The following is a 15,457-nucleotide window of genomic DNA, read 5'->3' on the forward strand; positions in this document are numbered from 1 at the left end:
AAAAAAAAAATGCACCTTTGAGCAAGGCTGGGAGACCAGAAAAATGGGAGCAAGAGGATGCTGAGTTCCAAGGGCAGGGAGAAGTCAGCACTAATGGACTCTGAGCAGATTTCCGTCAGCCTCTCCTTTGAAATACACAAGCTTAGACCAATGTGGCCCTGCGGCTATATCTACAGATACCAAATTAACTAGTCGAAAGGGGATAACTTCTGACTGATCAAGTAGGCATTGTGTCACAAGTTACCATAGAAACCAGCTTGCCTGCTGCTCTTTGGGTGCATTCTCTGTGTGTTTTGGCAACAGTATCAAGGGTGTGGAAGCACCCTTGTTGCCAAATCAGCAGGAAATTAATGATTTGGGGTCCAGTCCACGTCAGAACACTTCCATTAAGCAGTCCAGCCGACCTAACTAGATACAACTTCTACTCTTCCATGTAACTTTATTCTTTCTTCCTTGCCTCAAAGCTTATATTAGAGAAGGAATTTCTTAGGGACCACTAGAATAACCTGTGCTTTCTAGCAGAGTATGAGGCAAAGAAATAACAAAAGTCATTTGATCAAATACCAGTCACACTGATCACCTGGGGGCTCTTAGAAACCACAGTTGGCCTCCTCAGTTCTCTTCTTAAGGAGGTAGCTTCTGGACACAGCAGATGCTTGGTTACAAGTAAGCAGTGGATAAATGGAGCTTGAAATAGCCAGAGATTGCAGTAGAAACTTATGTATAGAGTGAGAGGCATGTAAGACTAAAATCCACTGATGAAACCATCTAGAACAGGCATCAGCCAATTACTATCTCTGTCCCAAACTTAGCCTTCTGTTTGATTATGTAATGTTGTATTGACTGCTTTTATGCTACAACTGCAGACTTGATTAGTCATGACAGAGACTAACTGGCTCACAAAGGCCAAAATCTATACTACCTGGCCCTTTACGGGGAAGAGTCTGCCAATCCCTGCTCTAAAAGTAAACCTAGCTTGAGATAAGACAAATATGGTGTAAGCACCTGAATTCCCTGAAAAGCTAAAGGACCTTGAATCCAACTACTTTTCCCTTAAATAGCGACAGCACCAGTCATTTCATAGGATTTCCACAAAGTTGGGAATGTGGAGTAATCATTGGGCTTCTATCTGAAATGAAGAACCTCTAGGGGAAAATTCAGCAGCTGTTGGAAATGCAATGCTGTGCAATAGTTAAAGACAGGAAGTGAAAAGTATTGCATATTATAGCAGAACTCTGGAGAAGGAAGAACTCTGGAGAGGGAAGGTAGCTCAGAGGCTCACCGTTATCCATAATTGGAGTAAAACAGGAGAGTGTGGTAAATGGTTTTCTGAGCCCTTTACTGACCACAAATGGCCGGAAACTTCAGAGGTACATTTATCAGTGACATCTGCACCAAGAAGTAAGTGCCTATCATTCTTCCTTCCTCACTCAACAGCATCTTATTCCCCCAAGTTACTCATCCCACTCAAGTGAACTGAGGTTTCACTCATACCTAGAGTGAGAAGTAGTGAGTTTTGTCTGGGTTCCTCCCCGGGTGCTTATGTTTATAATAGACATTCTTCTAAGACCCACAGGACTTGTGCTGTAATGTGGAATGCATGACATGTGGAAGTACAGGACCAGGTGACTCTACTTGGTGCCAAGCCTACCACACCATAACAGGTGTGTAGGATTGACCCCATTTGAAAGAAATAATAGGTTTTGAGAGCTCGTCTCTGTATCTTGCTTCATGCTCTTTAACCACACATTTTTTATAGGCTTCTGCTCTTAGCCTGCCATCAAATTCATCCGTTCAGAAATTGTCTTTCCGAATTACCAATTAAATTGTGAGGGGATTAAATCATTTTTGGGGCATATTACAAGCTTCCTAAAGGTCCTTGGTAGGGACCATTACCTACCTTACCTAAAAACTGGATGCAGCTTTTGACTTTTTCACACTGTACTCAAAGCAACTTGTGCCTATTCACCATGAGTTAATCAATGGCAGATATTAGATACTCAGAAAAAAACATCCAGGCATCTGCTCTTAGATCCCCCTTTGGAGCAAGCAATGGTGGATGAGACATAAGGCTGGGAGTAAGTAATCGACTAGGGGTGGAAGTGAAGAATTGAAAGAAAAGTGACCTTTGTCCAGTTAGGATTTGTGAACTTCAACAGCCAGGTCCATAAAGACATAGATCTTAAGTAAAATGACATTATTATTGGAGCCCGAACACCTGACTCTGGCATTTGCTATATGTAACCAGAGGATCCTCCTTTTCCTCATCTAAACAACACAAATAGTGATGCTCACCCTACAAACAGCACCCTTCACTCACACCATGACATTGTAAGGAAGGACAAATGAAATAATGTATAGGAAAGTTCTCTGCAAGCTATAAAAACAGGACATGCACAGGATTATTATTAAAATTAGCAGCCAGAAACTGAGTAGACCTTCCACATATGCAGAAGAGTTGACCTGCTTTTTGGTCTGGGTTCAGAGATCTGAGCAAGGTAGTTATGCTAGAAATGTCTTTTCCACCTTCACCCTTGCCACCTAAAACTTAACCCTTTTGAAATGCCAACTCTTCCGGGCTTAGACATTGGGCGATTAAAAGAATGCCTGTTCTGATGGAGGGGTGGAGAAATCTTAAGATAATCTGTAAGTAAGAAAAAAAAGTGCAATATGCTATGAAAGAAATATAGAAAAATTAGACTTTTTTACAGTGTTGTTTAGGCCAGCCTCCAACACATTCGACACGAATAGCTCGTGCTTACCTCTAAGCACCATTTATGAGGCCAGTCAACCATATATGAGGTCATGTTGATCACTGTAGCTTTGTTAGTAGTTGGGAGTTGAGACAGTGGAGGAGTTTTCAGCAGAAAGTGAGAGGAGATGGCTTGTCTTGTTTTTTTTTTCTGTATCCCTGGCCAAAAACAGTGCTTCATCTACCAAGAGCTACTGAAATGCCAGTAGAAGGAATAAATGACTGAACACTGGCCCTTGAGTACAGTTTAGTAAACTAAGTAAGCGACAAAGCATAATTTCTTTCTGAGGGCTTCTTATGTCTCTTATAATAAGGTTCCTGCCACCTTCGAGCTAATTGCATTAGTATCTATACCATTGTATTTTTGTACGTTTACTCTCATTTCACTTTTTTGGCATAACAGTTAAATATCTTGAATAAAACTATGGCATTTGTGCAAATTTTTCTTTCTAGATCCATTATTTCTCTTGAGATCAGAAAGGAATTTTGAATTTCACAATTAAAGGCAAATAAGAGACCTTTTTTAGTTTTCCAAGAATGAATATTTCTCCAGTAAAAGGAATTGCAGAGATGTTTTTCATTGAGTACATTAAAATGAGGCACACAGCCTTCAAAGTCTTATGCAAGTGTGAGCTTCTGCAAAACTGGTTAACTGGGGAGAGATTTTTTCCTTGGACTGTCTTTTGCAGGGAACTGTTTCATATTTATCAAATGGTTGCAGGTTTTTAGACTTTGTATAAAATACTTTTGCAGTATTAGATGTCGCTCAATATACAGCATATACTTCTCATGCCCCATCCGATTAGGTAGACAGCTTTTGGCCATTTTTGAGACAGTTTATTTTTCTTTTTGAGTTAGTGAGTTAAACTGTGTCTATTCTTTCGTGATTCTGCACTCCCACGAAATAAGAACTGCTAGAGCAGGTATGATCCATTGACTACTTTCCTTTGGGTTTGCTGAAGAAAATGCAGTTATTTACATTGATGAATAGCCTTAATTGGGTAAAATAGACTGGTAGTGCTGAGCTAATACCTTTAAATGCCTTGTCTTATGCAATTAATATTCCTTTGTCACACATACATTTAAACCGTTGGAAGAAAGTCTTGTGTTCTTGACTCCTGTCAGACTTAACGAATGATTTTGTCAAGTCATTCCTTTCTGCCCTGGTTGATTGATAGCTAAATTTTGGTCTTCTAGCTTATGTAAAAAGTGTTAACTATGCCTTTCAGCTTGTAGGCAAGGGCATTTAAACCATTCTAGTAGTCAATTTACAGAGGAATTACATTGCCTGTTTACTAGAGGGGTCAAAAAAATGTGCCCCTGCTCATCAGAGACACAAATCACAGGGCCCATGAGCTAATGAAGGCAGTATTTATGAGTTTCTGCACTTGCTGGCTGATACCAAGTTCAAGATGTCCCTGGTCCTGGCTGCTGAGGACTCTGGCTCCCACTTTTGGATATGCCTGTGTTTATAGACTATGGAATAGATATATTTAAGAAGTTTTGATCCTAATACTCTTAAGAGTAAGTGCAAATTAGAATGCTAGATTGTCACAGTACCAAGCTGCATTTGCAGTTCTCAAAGATTTCTCTATAGTAAGGCTCACCTCTGCCACCACCTGGCTTATGGATTTCCATATAAACCATAATTACCATATCAAAGTGTGGAAAATGGATACCAGTCTTTCTGGGAGAAGTCTCTTGTCCCCTGGCCTGAACCCAGTTAGAATCCTAAGAAACACACTTTTTTTAGCATCTTACAATTTACTATTTTAAAACATTTTGATCATTAAGAGTTATAAGAAAATGGTTACATTAGAGCAAATATAATTCATCGAATACATTGTTGCAGTAGGCATATCTTAGACCACAAGTTCTCCATTTCTTTCCAGATCCCTAAACCCCCAGGAAGTCAGAGTCTCATAGTGAGTATCGAGCAGGTCTCTTTCTAGTCTCAGAGTAGGGATTCATTAGGACTCAGCATCACTTCTACCTCTGGTAGGATCACTGATTCCCTGTTATGGTGTCCATCTGCCATGGGGTCTCTTCTTTTATCCTCTCCACAGGCGCTCTTCTTCTTTTTGGTCTTACTATATCATGGATAGGGAAGAGGGGAGCTTTCAGAATCCCTTGTATATATACTTTACTCATCCAGGAATCACATTTGTACCTGGAATGTTTGCTGCTGTCATCATATATACCATTGTTTTTGGTCAATAATGTACACAAAGCTGGTACAAAGTAGACATATGAGAGCTTGTGTATGTTAGTATTTAAAAGCATGTAGTCTGGGGCCAAGCAACATTGGTTCAAATCCTGTCACTGCCATCTGTTAGCTTTGTGAATGTGGACAAGTGATTTAATTCTATTGTCTCAGTCTCCTTACCTATAAAATGAATAAAATAGTAGCCAGTGATTTTTGAGAAAAGTAAACAAGTTATTCTAATTATTTAGAACAGTATCTGGCACAAAGTAAGCACTAAATGAAGATTGTTATTATGAAATATTAATTTTCCCCAGTGCTTTTCTGCTCTCGCCACTTCTCCCCATCTCACTGCTGCAGTTGCTTCTGTCTCTTGCATATCCTCTCCCTTCCACTAGCCTCTCCTTTGCTTTCTTACGCTGCATCCAGCAATTGTGGGCTCCATTTTCTGCTAACATTTTTGACAGCACCATGTCAAGGTGCTGTACCTGCTGGATTAAGCCATCTGGAGATCCACAATGATTCCAGCACTCCTTGGGACCCTGAGGCAGCTTTTCACTGTCTCTTCTCCTAAAGGCAAGTGCTCTTGCCTATTGTGGAGGTAAAGGAGGAATTTGATACTGACCTGTGTGTGCTGGGGCAGAAAATAAAATCAACAGTAGGAGCTAAGTACTTATTACTGTCCTTCAGGAAAAGCCCCGATCAACCCTTCCCTGTCCTAGTCCCAGTGACTTGTCTCTTTGTTATAACTTTTTAAGTAAAGTGTTTATTTAATCTATAAAAATAATAAATTACAGCTGTGATTTTCTTACACACAGCCCATGGCTATATAATGAAACATGAAGAGTAGACTACTGTTATTTCAATACATTTGGCCAAAGAAATGAATTGAAATGGCCCCAGACTAGTTCACTAATTGATCAGAAATTTATTTTCAAGATGTCTCTCCCACTTCACCAAAAGGTGATTTGGTAACCATGAAAACTTATTCTATGTATGTTATCAGTTATCTATTGTCACAACACTGTAGTGTACAGTACTTCAGGGGCATACAGCAATAGCATTTGTAGCTCACTGCTCTGAGGTGGTCATCTTGGCCCGGCCTTCTCCTGTGCCTGGATTCTATTGCTCTTAATGGATCTGGGAAGGCCTTGACAGCGATGACTAAGGTGACTCCGTCCTGGTCAATAGGTTTGTCACTCTTTTTCTGGGATAGGCAGTCTAGCCTGGGCATGTCCTTCTCCTGGGGATGGCAGAGAACAAGACCAAGCCAGCCAATGTTGAATGAGCCTTTCAAATGTCCACATGCATCATGGTGGCCAACATCCATTGACCCTAAACATGACACATGACCAAGCCCAGAGTCACAGAGGGCAGGTACTACAGAGTTACATGGCAATGGTATGGATAGAAGGAGAGAGAAGAATAAGGTTATTCATGCAACAAATCTATTACAATTATCTATTCCATCAGTGAGACATGTTTCTAACTTTTATACTGACCATCAGCATTCTTAGAGAAAAAAATCTAAGGGCACATATGTTGATTTGGCTGTTGATCTGGCTCCAATATATGTGTTGCTAATGATGACAGTTGTACTTTTAAATGATCCAGCAGACCTGAATGAATTTGGTGGACAGTGAATGAGATGGGTAGGGAAAAGCACAGGGCCTGATAGAGGTAATTGGTTCCATTAAGAAGAGATGTTAGTATCCCAATTAAAATGATTTTCTTTCATGAAAGACAGTCAGTTTCATCAAGATAATGACCAAAGAATTTCAGTTTCTCTTATAAAGAAAACTAAATAAAGCAAGAACCATGATTATTCTTTAAATGTCTTCCCCAGGCCTTATAGATATGCCTCTGCTCCCCCTACCTGCTCCCACCCCAACCTGGACAATGAAGAGTGCTTTCGTTACCAATGGAGTGTGCATTGATGGCACCTTGGCTTATTAAAGTGGCTTTGGATAGATTATAGCACTGACTGATTACATTAATTGACCTTCAGACTGGCTAAACTTTGCCTGACTTAATGAAGCTCAATACTTGTCAAGCCCCCTAGGCTGGATGGCTCCTGGCTCAGTCACTTTGTTGCTTTGATTTTTCATTTTTAATAACAATTATACCACACAGCTTAAGGAAATATGGCAAAACATGTCAGTATTCATGAGGAGCCTGGAACAGCCATATTCATGGAAAGATTTAAGGCTTCAGATATTTTGAGCCTATTTGAAATCACCCTGTAAGCCCAGTTTTGACCTTGGCTGGTATTTCTGTTATCATAGTAATGAAGAAGTTAACACTATTTTTCTTAATAAGATTTTTGTAAACATTTATCTAAATGACAGGATAGATGTTAAATGGTCAGGCATTTATTAAACATCATCTGCCCAGCCTCAACTTGGGTGTTAACTTTTATTTCTGAAAGTCAAGATGGCATTGGGTTGCTCAGACACATAGCCAATTCTGCCTAAAGATTGGCATGCAAAACACTTCAATTGCAGGGGAGGTTTAGCAAAGAAAGCAAGCTTTCATCCTGAAGGAGAAACGGGATTGGTTAGTAGTAGCTACTTGGAGCACTGTGTTGAAAAGGATTATAAAGTAGTATTTGAGCTCAGCATAAAAGAATGCAGTAATTGATTAATCATGTCTGGTGTGGGCATAGAAAGGAAGAGTTGTAGCATACTTGCCATTCCTGTCCAAGTTCATAGCTTTTGATCTTGTTCCTTATAAACAACTTTTCACCTTTTAATTATTTCTTATAAATGTATCTCTCTTTATTTCCAACTTCCACTCATGCTTGAATCTCTGAATTAGTTTTCTGCCAGATCTTTTCTTTGCTGGCCACTTTTTTGTTTTCGGGTCAGTATCTGAGTTCCTTTTCTGTGTTCAGGGAATTTCTCATGTTATGAATCTCTGTATTCTTAAATGGCCAAAACACTTGTTTTCAAAGAATACTTTCCTCCTTGCCGCTACCTCCTGTAGTCTTTCAACTAGGTGAGGATGTATGTCCTAGAGTTCTGGTCTCTGTTTCACCCAGATGAAAATCAGGTCTGCCTAACATTTTGAATCAAAACCTATTGTCACAAAGACACAGGGTGTCTTAACATTTCTGAATTCTGCCCATTTTGCGAACTGATGGGTCAATCTTTCTGCTTAAATCAGCTAGAATTAGTTTCTGATGCTTGAGACTAAGAACTTGATAATAGGTCTTCTAGGGAAGCATTCCTCAAACTTTATACTGTGGAAGGATCACCTGGGCATCTTAGTAAAATGCAGATTCTGGTTAAAAGCAGGTCTGGATGGGTCTTGGTTTTGCATTTCTAATAAGCTCCCAGGAAATGGCAGTGGTACTGGTCAGTGGCCCACACTTCAAGTAGAAAGGATCTAAGTAAGGGAAGGCAGAATTTGTAGGAAAATAAAAATTCTATTTTCAGGTTAAATTAGGGCAGGCCAACTACTGTAGCTAATAAACTTCAAAATGTACAAAAGCTCCGGACAACAGAATTACATTTCTTAATAATGTACATTACTGGGGCAGTAACAGAACACTAGGCAGTTCTCCTTCATGTATGCAAGGACCTAAGTTTATTGGGAGGCAGGGAATGTCTTTTATCTTCAACTCAAAGCATCTCTATATTTGGCCAGTGGGAGCCTCCTGTTATTCTGGCATGCCCCTGGGAGTCTTTGATAGTTCTTTGCTACCTGGCGTGACAAGATATTTCAAGGTTATTTGTACAATCCTGGCTTCAGAGTGCCTGGAATCAGCCCTTTCTCCATGAAGCGCTGTTTTTTGTTTTTGTTTTTGTTTTTGTTTTTGTTTTCTGTTTTTGTAGTGTAAAGTTGTGTTTCAAGTTGTTGATCACTACTAGGCTAGCCATTATTTTCAGGCTTTTTCATTAGACAGAACTGAGAAAGTGTTTGCAAGTGTGCATATGTTTTCAATTTAAAAATCTCATGTTTTCAAACGTTGGCAAGGATATGGAGAAAGGAAAGCTTTGAACGTTATTTGTGGGAATGTAAATTAGTACAATCATAGAAAACAGTATGGAGGTGCCTCAAAAAATTAAAACTAGAACTACCATATTTTCTAACAATCTCACTTCTGGGTAGAATCTGATGGAAATAAATCAATATCTAAAAGAGATATCTGCACCCCCATGTTTCTTGCAGCATTATTTACAATAGCCAAGACATGGAATCAACCAAGTGTCCACTGATAGATAAATGGATAAAAAATGTGATAGACATATAAATAGATATATACACAATGGAATATTATTAACCATATAAAAATAGAAATCTTTTATATGTGACAACATGGATGGACTTGGAGGGAATTGTGCTTAGTGAAATAAGCCAGATAGAGAAAGACAAATACTATATGGCATCACTTATATATGGAACCTAAAAACAAACAAACAAGAGGTGGAACTCACAGAAACAAAAAGTAAGCCAGTGGTTGCTAGAGGCTGGAGGTGGGGGTGGTGAAATGGTTGAAATGTTAGTCAAAGGGTACAAACTATAAGTTATACAATGAATAAGCTATGAGAATCTAATATACACCATGATGATTATCAAAAATACTGTGCTGTATGCTTGAAATTTGCTAAGAGAGTAGATCTTAAGTGTTCTCACTAATAAAGAAAAAAAAGGTAGCTGTATGAGGGAATGTATATGTTAATTAACTCAATTGTGGTAATTATTTCATAATAAATATGTTTATAAAAAATGTATGTTTATCAAATCATCATATTATACACTTTAAATGTATACAAATGTATTTGTCAGTTATGCCTCAATAAATCTGAATCCATTCCTGTGTGTTTCTACTGACATTTCTAATTCAGATCTAGCATTAGAGAATTTTTCTTTAATTACTTTCTACTCTACCAACACTTCTGGTTAGCAAGGGCATAGGAAACGATTAATTAAAATTTCATAGTTAATCATTTGCTTTATTTTACCTTTAAACACAATAATGTTGGAATAACAATATTCATACTTCCCCTATAATTAAAATCACATAAAATGCTTAAAATATTTTGGTATTTTCTATTCCCTTTCTCGTACCCTTTTCACAATGTTGTAATATGTCTTTATTGTCAGAGTATACAAACATTCATACTATATTCTGTCACTTTTTATGTTAATATTTTTCTAGTTATTTTAACTCTTAAAATTTAATTCTTAAAATAACTAGATAGGAAAGGGTCATGAGAACAATATTCTGAGTTCTTGCGTTTTTATCAGATTTTCTATGCCTTATAACCTTGAAAGTCAGTTTTGCTGGTTATAAAATTCTTAGTTTACATTATCTTTCCTTGAGTATCTTAAAGACAATATTTTCCTTTGGCATAAATCTTTACTATTAAAAAGCTGATGATAATCTATTTTTTCCTGTATAAATCATATGCTATATTTGCTGAATTGCAGATTTTTTCCCCTCATTTTTTCTTTGGAATTCAGTCATTTTACTGGAAAATATCTTGGTTGATAATTACGGGTCAGTCTTCTCAGGTACACAATGCATTCTTTCAGATTGTAGGTTATTTGTTTAATTTCAAAATTTCAAAATTTTTTAATTTTTTTTGTTGAGACGGAGCCTCACTCTGTCACCCAGGCTGGAGTGCGGTGGCCGGATCTCAGCCCACTGCAAGCTCCGCCTCCCGGGTTTATGTCATTCTCCTGCCTCAGCCACCCAAGTAGCTGGGACTACAGGCGCCCGCCACCTCGCCCGGCGAGGTTTTGTATTTTTTTAGTAGAGACGAGGTTTCACTGTGTTAGCCAGGATGGTCTCGATCTCCTGACCTCGTGATCCACCCGTCTCGGCCTCCCAAAGTTAATTTCAATTTTTTTATTTTTCATTAACATATATGTTTGTGGAGTACAGTGTGATATTTTGATATATGTATATATTATGGATAATTAAATTAAGCTAACATATTCATCACCTTACATACTTATTTTTGTGGTGAGAACATTAAAAACCCACCTTAGTAATTTAAAAATATACAGTATTAGAATACAGTTTCAATATATACATATATTCTGGAAAGTTTTCATTGATTACAATTTTTGGTATTCATTCTGTTTTCTTGTTTTGATTTTCTTTTTTCATGGACCTTCTGGTAGCCGTGTATTGACTTTTCTTTGCCTATCTTCAATATTTGTCACATTTTCTCAAATGGTTTTTTAGCTCTTCAAAAAATATTTTTTTGGATTTAAAACTTTTCCTTACTTTATTTGTCTTATGGCATTTGTTATGGTGTTTATTCATTCTTGTCTTTTTCAAATGATTTTCTTTTATTTATAATTCTTTCTTGAGTTTCATGACCTAATTCTTTAGTTTTTCTTATTCGAATTTGTCATGTTCTTCCGTATTTTATATTATTTTTGTGATGTTTTTAATTTATTTGAAATGGTAGGTTACAGTTTTAATCTGTTTTATAAGCATATCCTTTTGGCATGCTTTCAGTATGCTTAGGGATAATATATTTCTTAATTTAATTTTCTTATAATAACTTTGGATGAGATTTGACCTTGATCATTTTAAGTTGCTCATTTTTGTGAACATTATCTTCCTGAAGGCTTAGAAAGAGGTTTGATGCAGATAGCTTTTCAAGTTCCCGGAGTTCTCACTTCTGTTATTTTTGTGTGGTATTAAAAAATGTTTGTCTGATTGTTGAGATAACCTGACTCTTCTTATCCCCCCTACTTTATCTCAACCTTCTCTTTCGTCTCTGTTGTCCCTGTCAAGTTCAATTTTGATTCTACTCTAAATATTTTTTCCTCCATTGTGGGCCTGTTCTGGAAGAGAGTCACCACAGGTCAGTTTCAAGTGTTCACTGTAGGATCTCCTTCAGACCTTTTTACCCTAGGCACTACCATTTGTTAAGTATGACTGCAGACAAGTTATTTAACTTTTCATTTGAAGAACTAGTATAAGAATCATTCCTATCTCATAGTTTGTAATAGGAATGAACTGATATAATATGCAAAGATTTTAGCTGAGTAAATGACACATTATATACGAGCTCACCAATAACCAACATTATCCCAGGCAGTAATTTAATACACTTTGTCAACTGAGTATGTGGGAGATGTTAACTTTACATAGACTTTATTACATTATATATGGTAAAATGTCAAACACAATTCAGAGTTAAACCAAACTAAGTTATACATACTTTCATGCATACCTTATGGTAATTAGTACAAAAAGGAATTGAGATTTGCTCCTAATTTTCCTTGTTCTGACCAATAATGAATGTGTGTGTGTCATCCTATCAAGAGATTCACTTGAATGCTCCTGAATAGGTATATTGTTTGGAAAACATTCAGAGTGTTTATCATCTTCTCTTCTGTTTATTTTTATATACATCCTATATACATTCAGATAATTATGAACAAAACAGCACCAAGGTGATTTTTCAGGGACAGTTTCATTTTATTTTCATGCAGCTGCCCTGCTTTCTATTTTAACAATGTGGGAATGATGTATAATTATGCATTGTTAGAAGATTTGGGCTTGTTTATTCTCATTTATCTTGAAGAATAATTATAAGTATTTCTGGAACATAGCAACTATGTCATCATAGCACCTGGGCACAAACAGTTTTGAGATTGTTAGATGTTTCATGTTTCTGCTTCTATCTAACACAAACAATGGATCTAGAATGGGCAGGAGACTGCACAGTGGCAAAGTTGCAGGGTTTGCTTCAAAGTTTAGATCTTTATCCAAAGTTCTCTCAACTTGTTGGTTGATGCCTAGATTTTTCCTTTTCAAAGAGCCTGAATTATTCAACTGTGTCATGATTCAGAACATCCTGAAGGTTTGGGTCAATGAAGGATGAGAGAAGACCTTTGATGGTAGAGGGCCCATAGTGTATTGAGCAACAGGCCATTTATGTAACTTTCAAGTTGACATATAATATGTTTAATTCACACACTTCCATCAGTCATTGGTTTTCCTTTAATAGTATAAGCTCTGGGGAAATTTTTAAAAGAAAATAGGAATATTATCTCCCTGGGTAATGAGAGTTCAAAAGCAGTTTAGAAAAAAATGGACAATTCTACTGTTTCTTAATTGTATGTCATTTTTTGTTTCTGTTTCAACTGTAGCTTCGGAAAGCAGTGATGGATCACATATCTGATTCTTTCTTGGAAACCAATGTTCCTTTGCTAGTTCTCATTGAGGCAGCAAAGAGTGGAAATGAAAAGGAAGTGAAAGAATATGCCCAGGTTTTCCGCGAGCATGCCAACAAACTGGTAGAGGTAAGTGTGGAGGGGCCTGAAGACTAGAATTTACTGATGGGTTCAATCTCTGCATTGGCCCTTAGAATTTCACTAGAGAGCTATTCTGTTGTGTTTTTGGAGAAATAAAGTCCTGGAATCATTCTTTCCTTTACTTTCTGATTACTGTACCCCCTTTCCAAGGAATCAAGCTATCAGTCATCTTTCTTTTGTCTATCTCACAACTCTAAGCATGCTCTGAAACATGTTTGCCAATTTTCCTGAACAACAAGCAGGAGCTGAAACAAGAAGTAGAAGGGACACTCTGAAGTGCTGAATGCCAGCTTTGATTTGAGGGAGTAAATTAAAATTTCTAAATAGAGGCCTAGGACACTTCTCCCTTTTCTCCCTCCTCAAACTACTGTCCAATCCACCCAGTGGTGCCTAGACGCTGTCCACACTGGGAACTTGCAAAAAAAAAAAAAAAATCACACCTCCCCCCAAAGAGACGTTTGAACTTTTGGTGGAAGATCTTGGGGCAGTACTAGGGTAAGTTAAGCATTGTAAGTATATTTTATGTGTTAGAGGAATCTGTGGGAGTTGCTTTATAAATTCAAAATTTTACTGGGTAATATTGAAAAAAAAAATTGTACAAAGTAAATGATAACTAGGCTGCCTAAATTTAGGAGCTGAAAACCAAGAGCCTGGCAAAGGTAGGATTAATGATGTGGGGCTAAATATAATAGAAAATAGAGATGTTACACAAGAAATATGTGTGCTAGAGAACAAGAGCCCAGGACGGATGAGGATGGATCCTGGAAAATTTAGGGAATGGTTATTAGGGCCAGGTTAAAACTTTTACAGGCTCTGAGCACTTAATCTTACCACCACCACCACTACTGTGATGCATTCCCACTTTAATTCGTAATAAAATAAAATCACTTAAAATGACAGAAGACTTAAATGCAAGCTGAAAGGAAAATAAGTTTTTTTTTTTCCTTTGGATGGAAAAATTAAAATTCTCAGTAAGTTCATTAAATGTAAAATCATCTCTGCTTTTCTTGGAGTGGGTGATGGGGGTGGTATTTGATTTAGTTGCATCCTAAGCACCTGCTTAGTTTGCTCCTTGGTTAATCCAGCACTGCAGGTGCCTTGGGCTGAAGACACCCAGCCAACAGGAAGTCCTACGTCAAGCCTCTGCTTCTCTAGGATACAGGCTGAGCCATCACCCATGACAGCTGTCAGCAGGTTCTATGTGCAAAAACCTTGGCCACAATAATGGAAGCTTTGAACTTTCTGCCGTAACCCCAATGTCTTGAGACAATACCAGCCTAGAGCTAAAACTAGGGTAATACTCACAATATCAAAGCAGTTTTTCTGGCTCTGTTCTCTCATACCAGGCAAGCCTTATATCACCATTCACATTCCACCTACGTGCTCGGAGAGTTCACTTAGCTATGTAGGGATTCAGAGTCTTTCCAAGGTTGACCTTGGAAGCTCTGACCATTTTCATGTTTTGAGAAGGGGAAGGCAGAGAAGGAGGAGGATATGGGTACAGAAGGAGGGGAAGAAAGAGGAGGAGGAAAAAAAATGCTGATGGGTCCTACAAACCTTTAAATATTCACATGTAATAAAATAATGTTAGCATATAAATATACCATCCCATCTATATAATTACAGCATTTACAAGATAACTGCAGAGTTTACCGAAAATATTAATTGATGGTGTGTTGTAGACACTGTGGATGAAGAATGGGACATGGATTTCAAGTTGTGTGATAAACATCTACTTTCAGTCTTCTTAGTGTCTTTACTTCATTTGCAGGACATATTTGAAGTTCAGACTTAACATCTTGTGTAAATATGAGACTGGGGCCAAAGACTCAGCTTTTTCCACTCACTCTCCTTTCTCCTGTGACAGGCCCTGGACATATCCACCATTTCCCCTTATCCTGTCTTTAGGTTCCATTGTAAGTAAATCCATTCACTACCTGTGATTCTTGATCCTCAACTTGTGACAGAAGCTGAAAGCTTAGATTACTTGCAGCTCCACATTTCAAAAAATTGCACTTTGCCTCCATCAGGTATGCCCTTCATTTCCCATGGATGGTGACTGTGGCCAGCAGCATTTTAATGTCTTGATGCCTAGGAGATACAAGGGCTAGTGTGTGGACTGGCCTCTGATTGATTAGGGAGTAACTGAAATCCACAAGTTTGCATATATACAATAAAAAAGCAAACAAACTTGAAGCACTGAGCCGAGTGTT

General features: G+C 37.8%; 1 protein-coding gene across 7 annotated transcripts in view; it reads left to right on the forward strand.

Moving 5' to 3' along the window:
- Positions 1–15,457, forward strand: part of CTNNA2 (catenin alpha 2) — a 1,159,566-nt gene that overhangs the window by 896,948 nt on the left and 247,161 nt on the right. For all 7 annotated transcript variants that reach the window (XM_023224974.1, XM_023224976.1, XM_023224980.1 and 4 more), the window contains one exon: positions 13,080–13,232. In XM_023224974.1, the coding sequence (XP_023080742.1) occupies positions 13,080–13,232 (153 nt within the window). The remainder of the gene's footprint in view (positions 1–13,079; positions 13,233–15,457) is intronic.

The sequence above is a fragment of the Piliocolobus tephrosceles genome, chromosome 15 (genome assembly GCF_002776525.5).
Source record: "Piliocolobus tephrosceles isolate RC106 chromosome 15, ASM277652v3, whole genome shotgun sequence".
Taxonomy (NCBI): Eukaryota; Metazoa; Chordata; class Mammalia; order Primates; family Cercopithecidae; genus Piliocolobus; species Piliocolobus tephrosceles.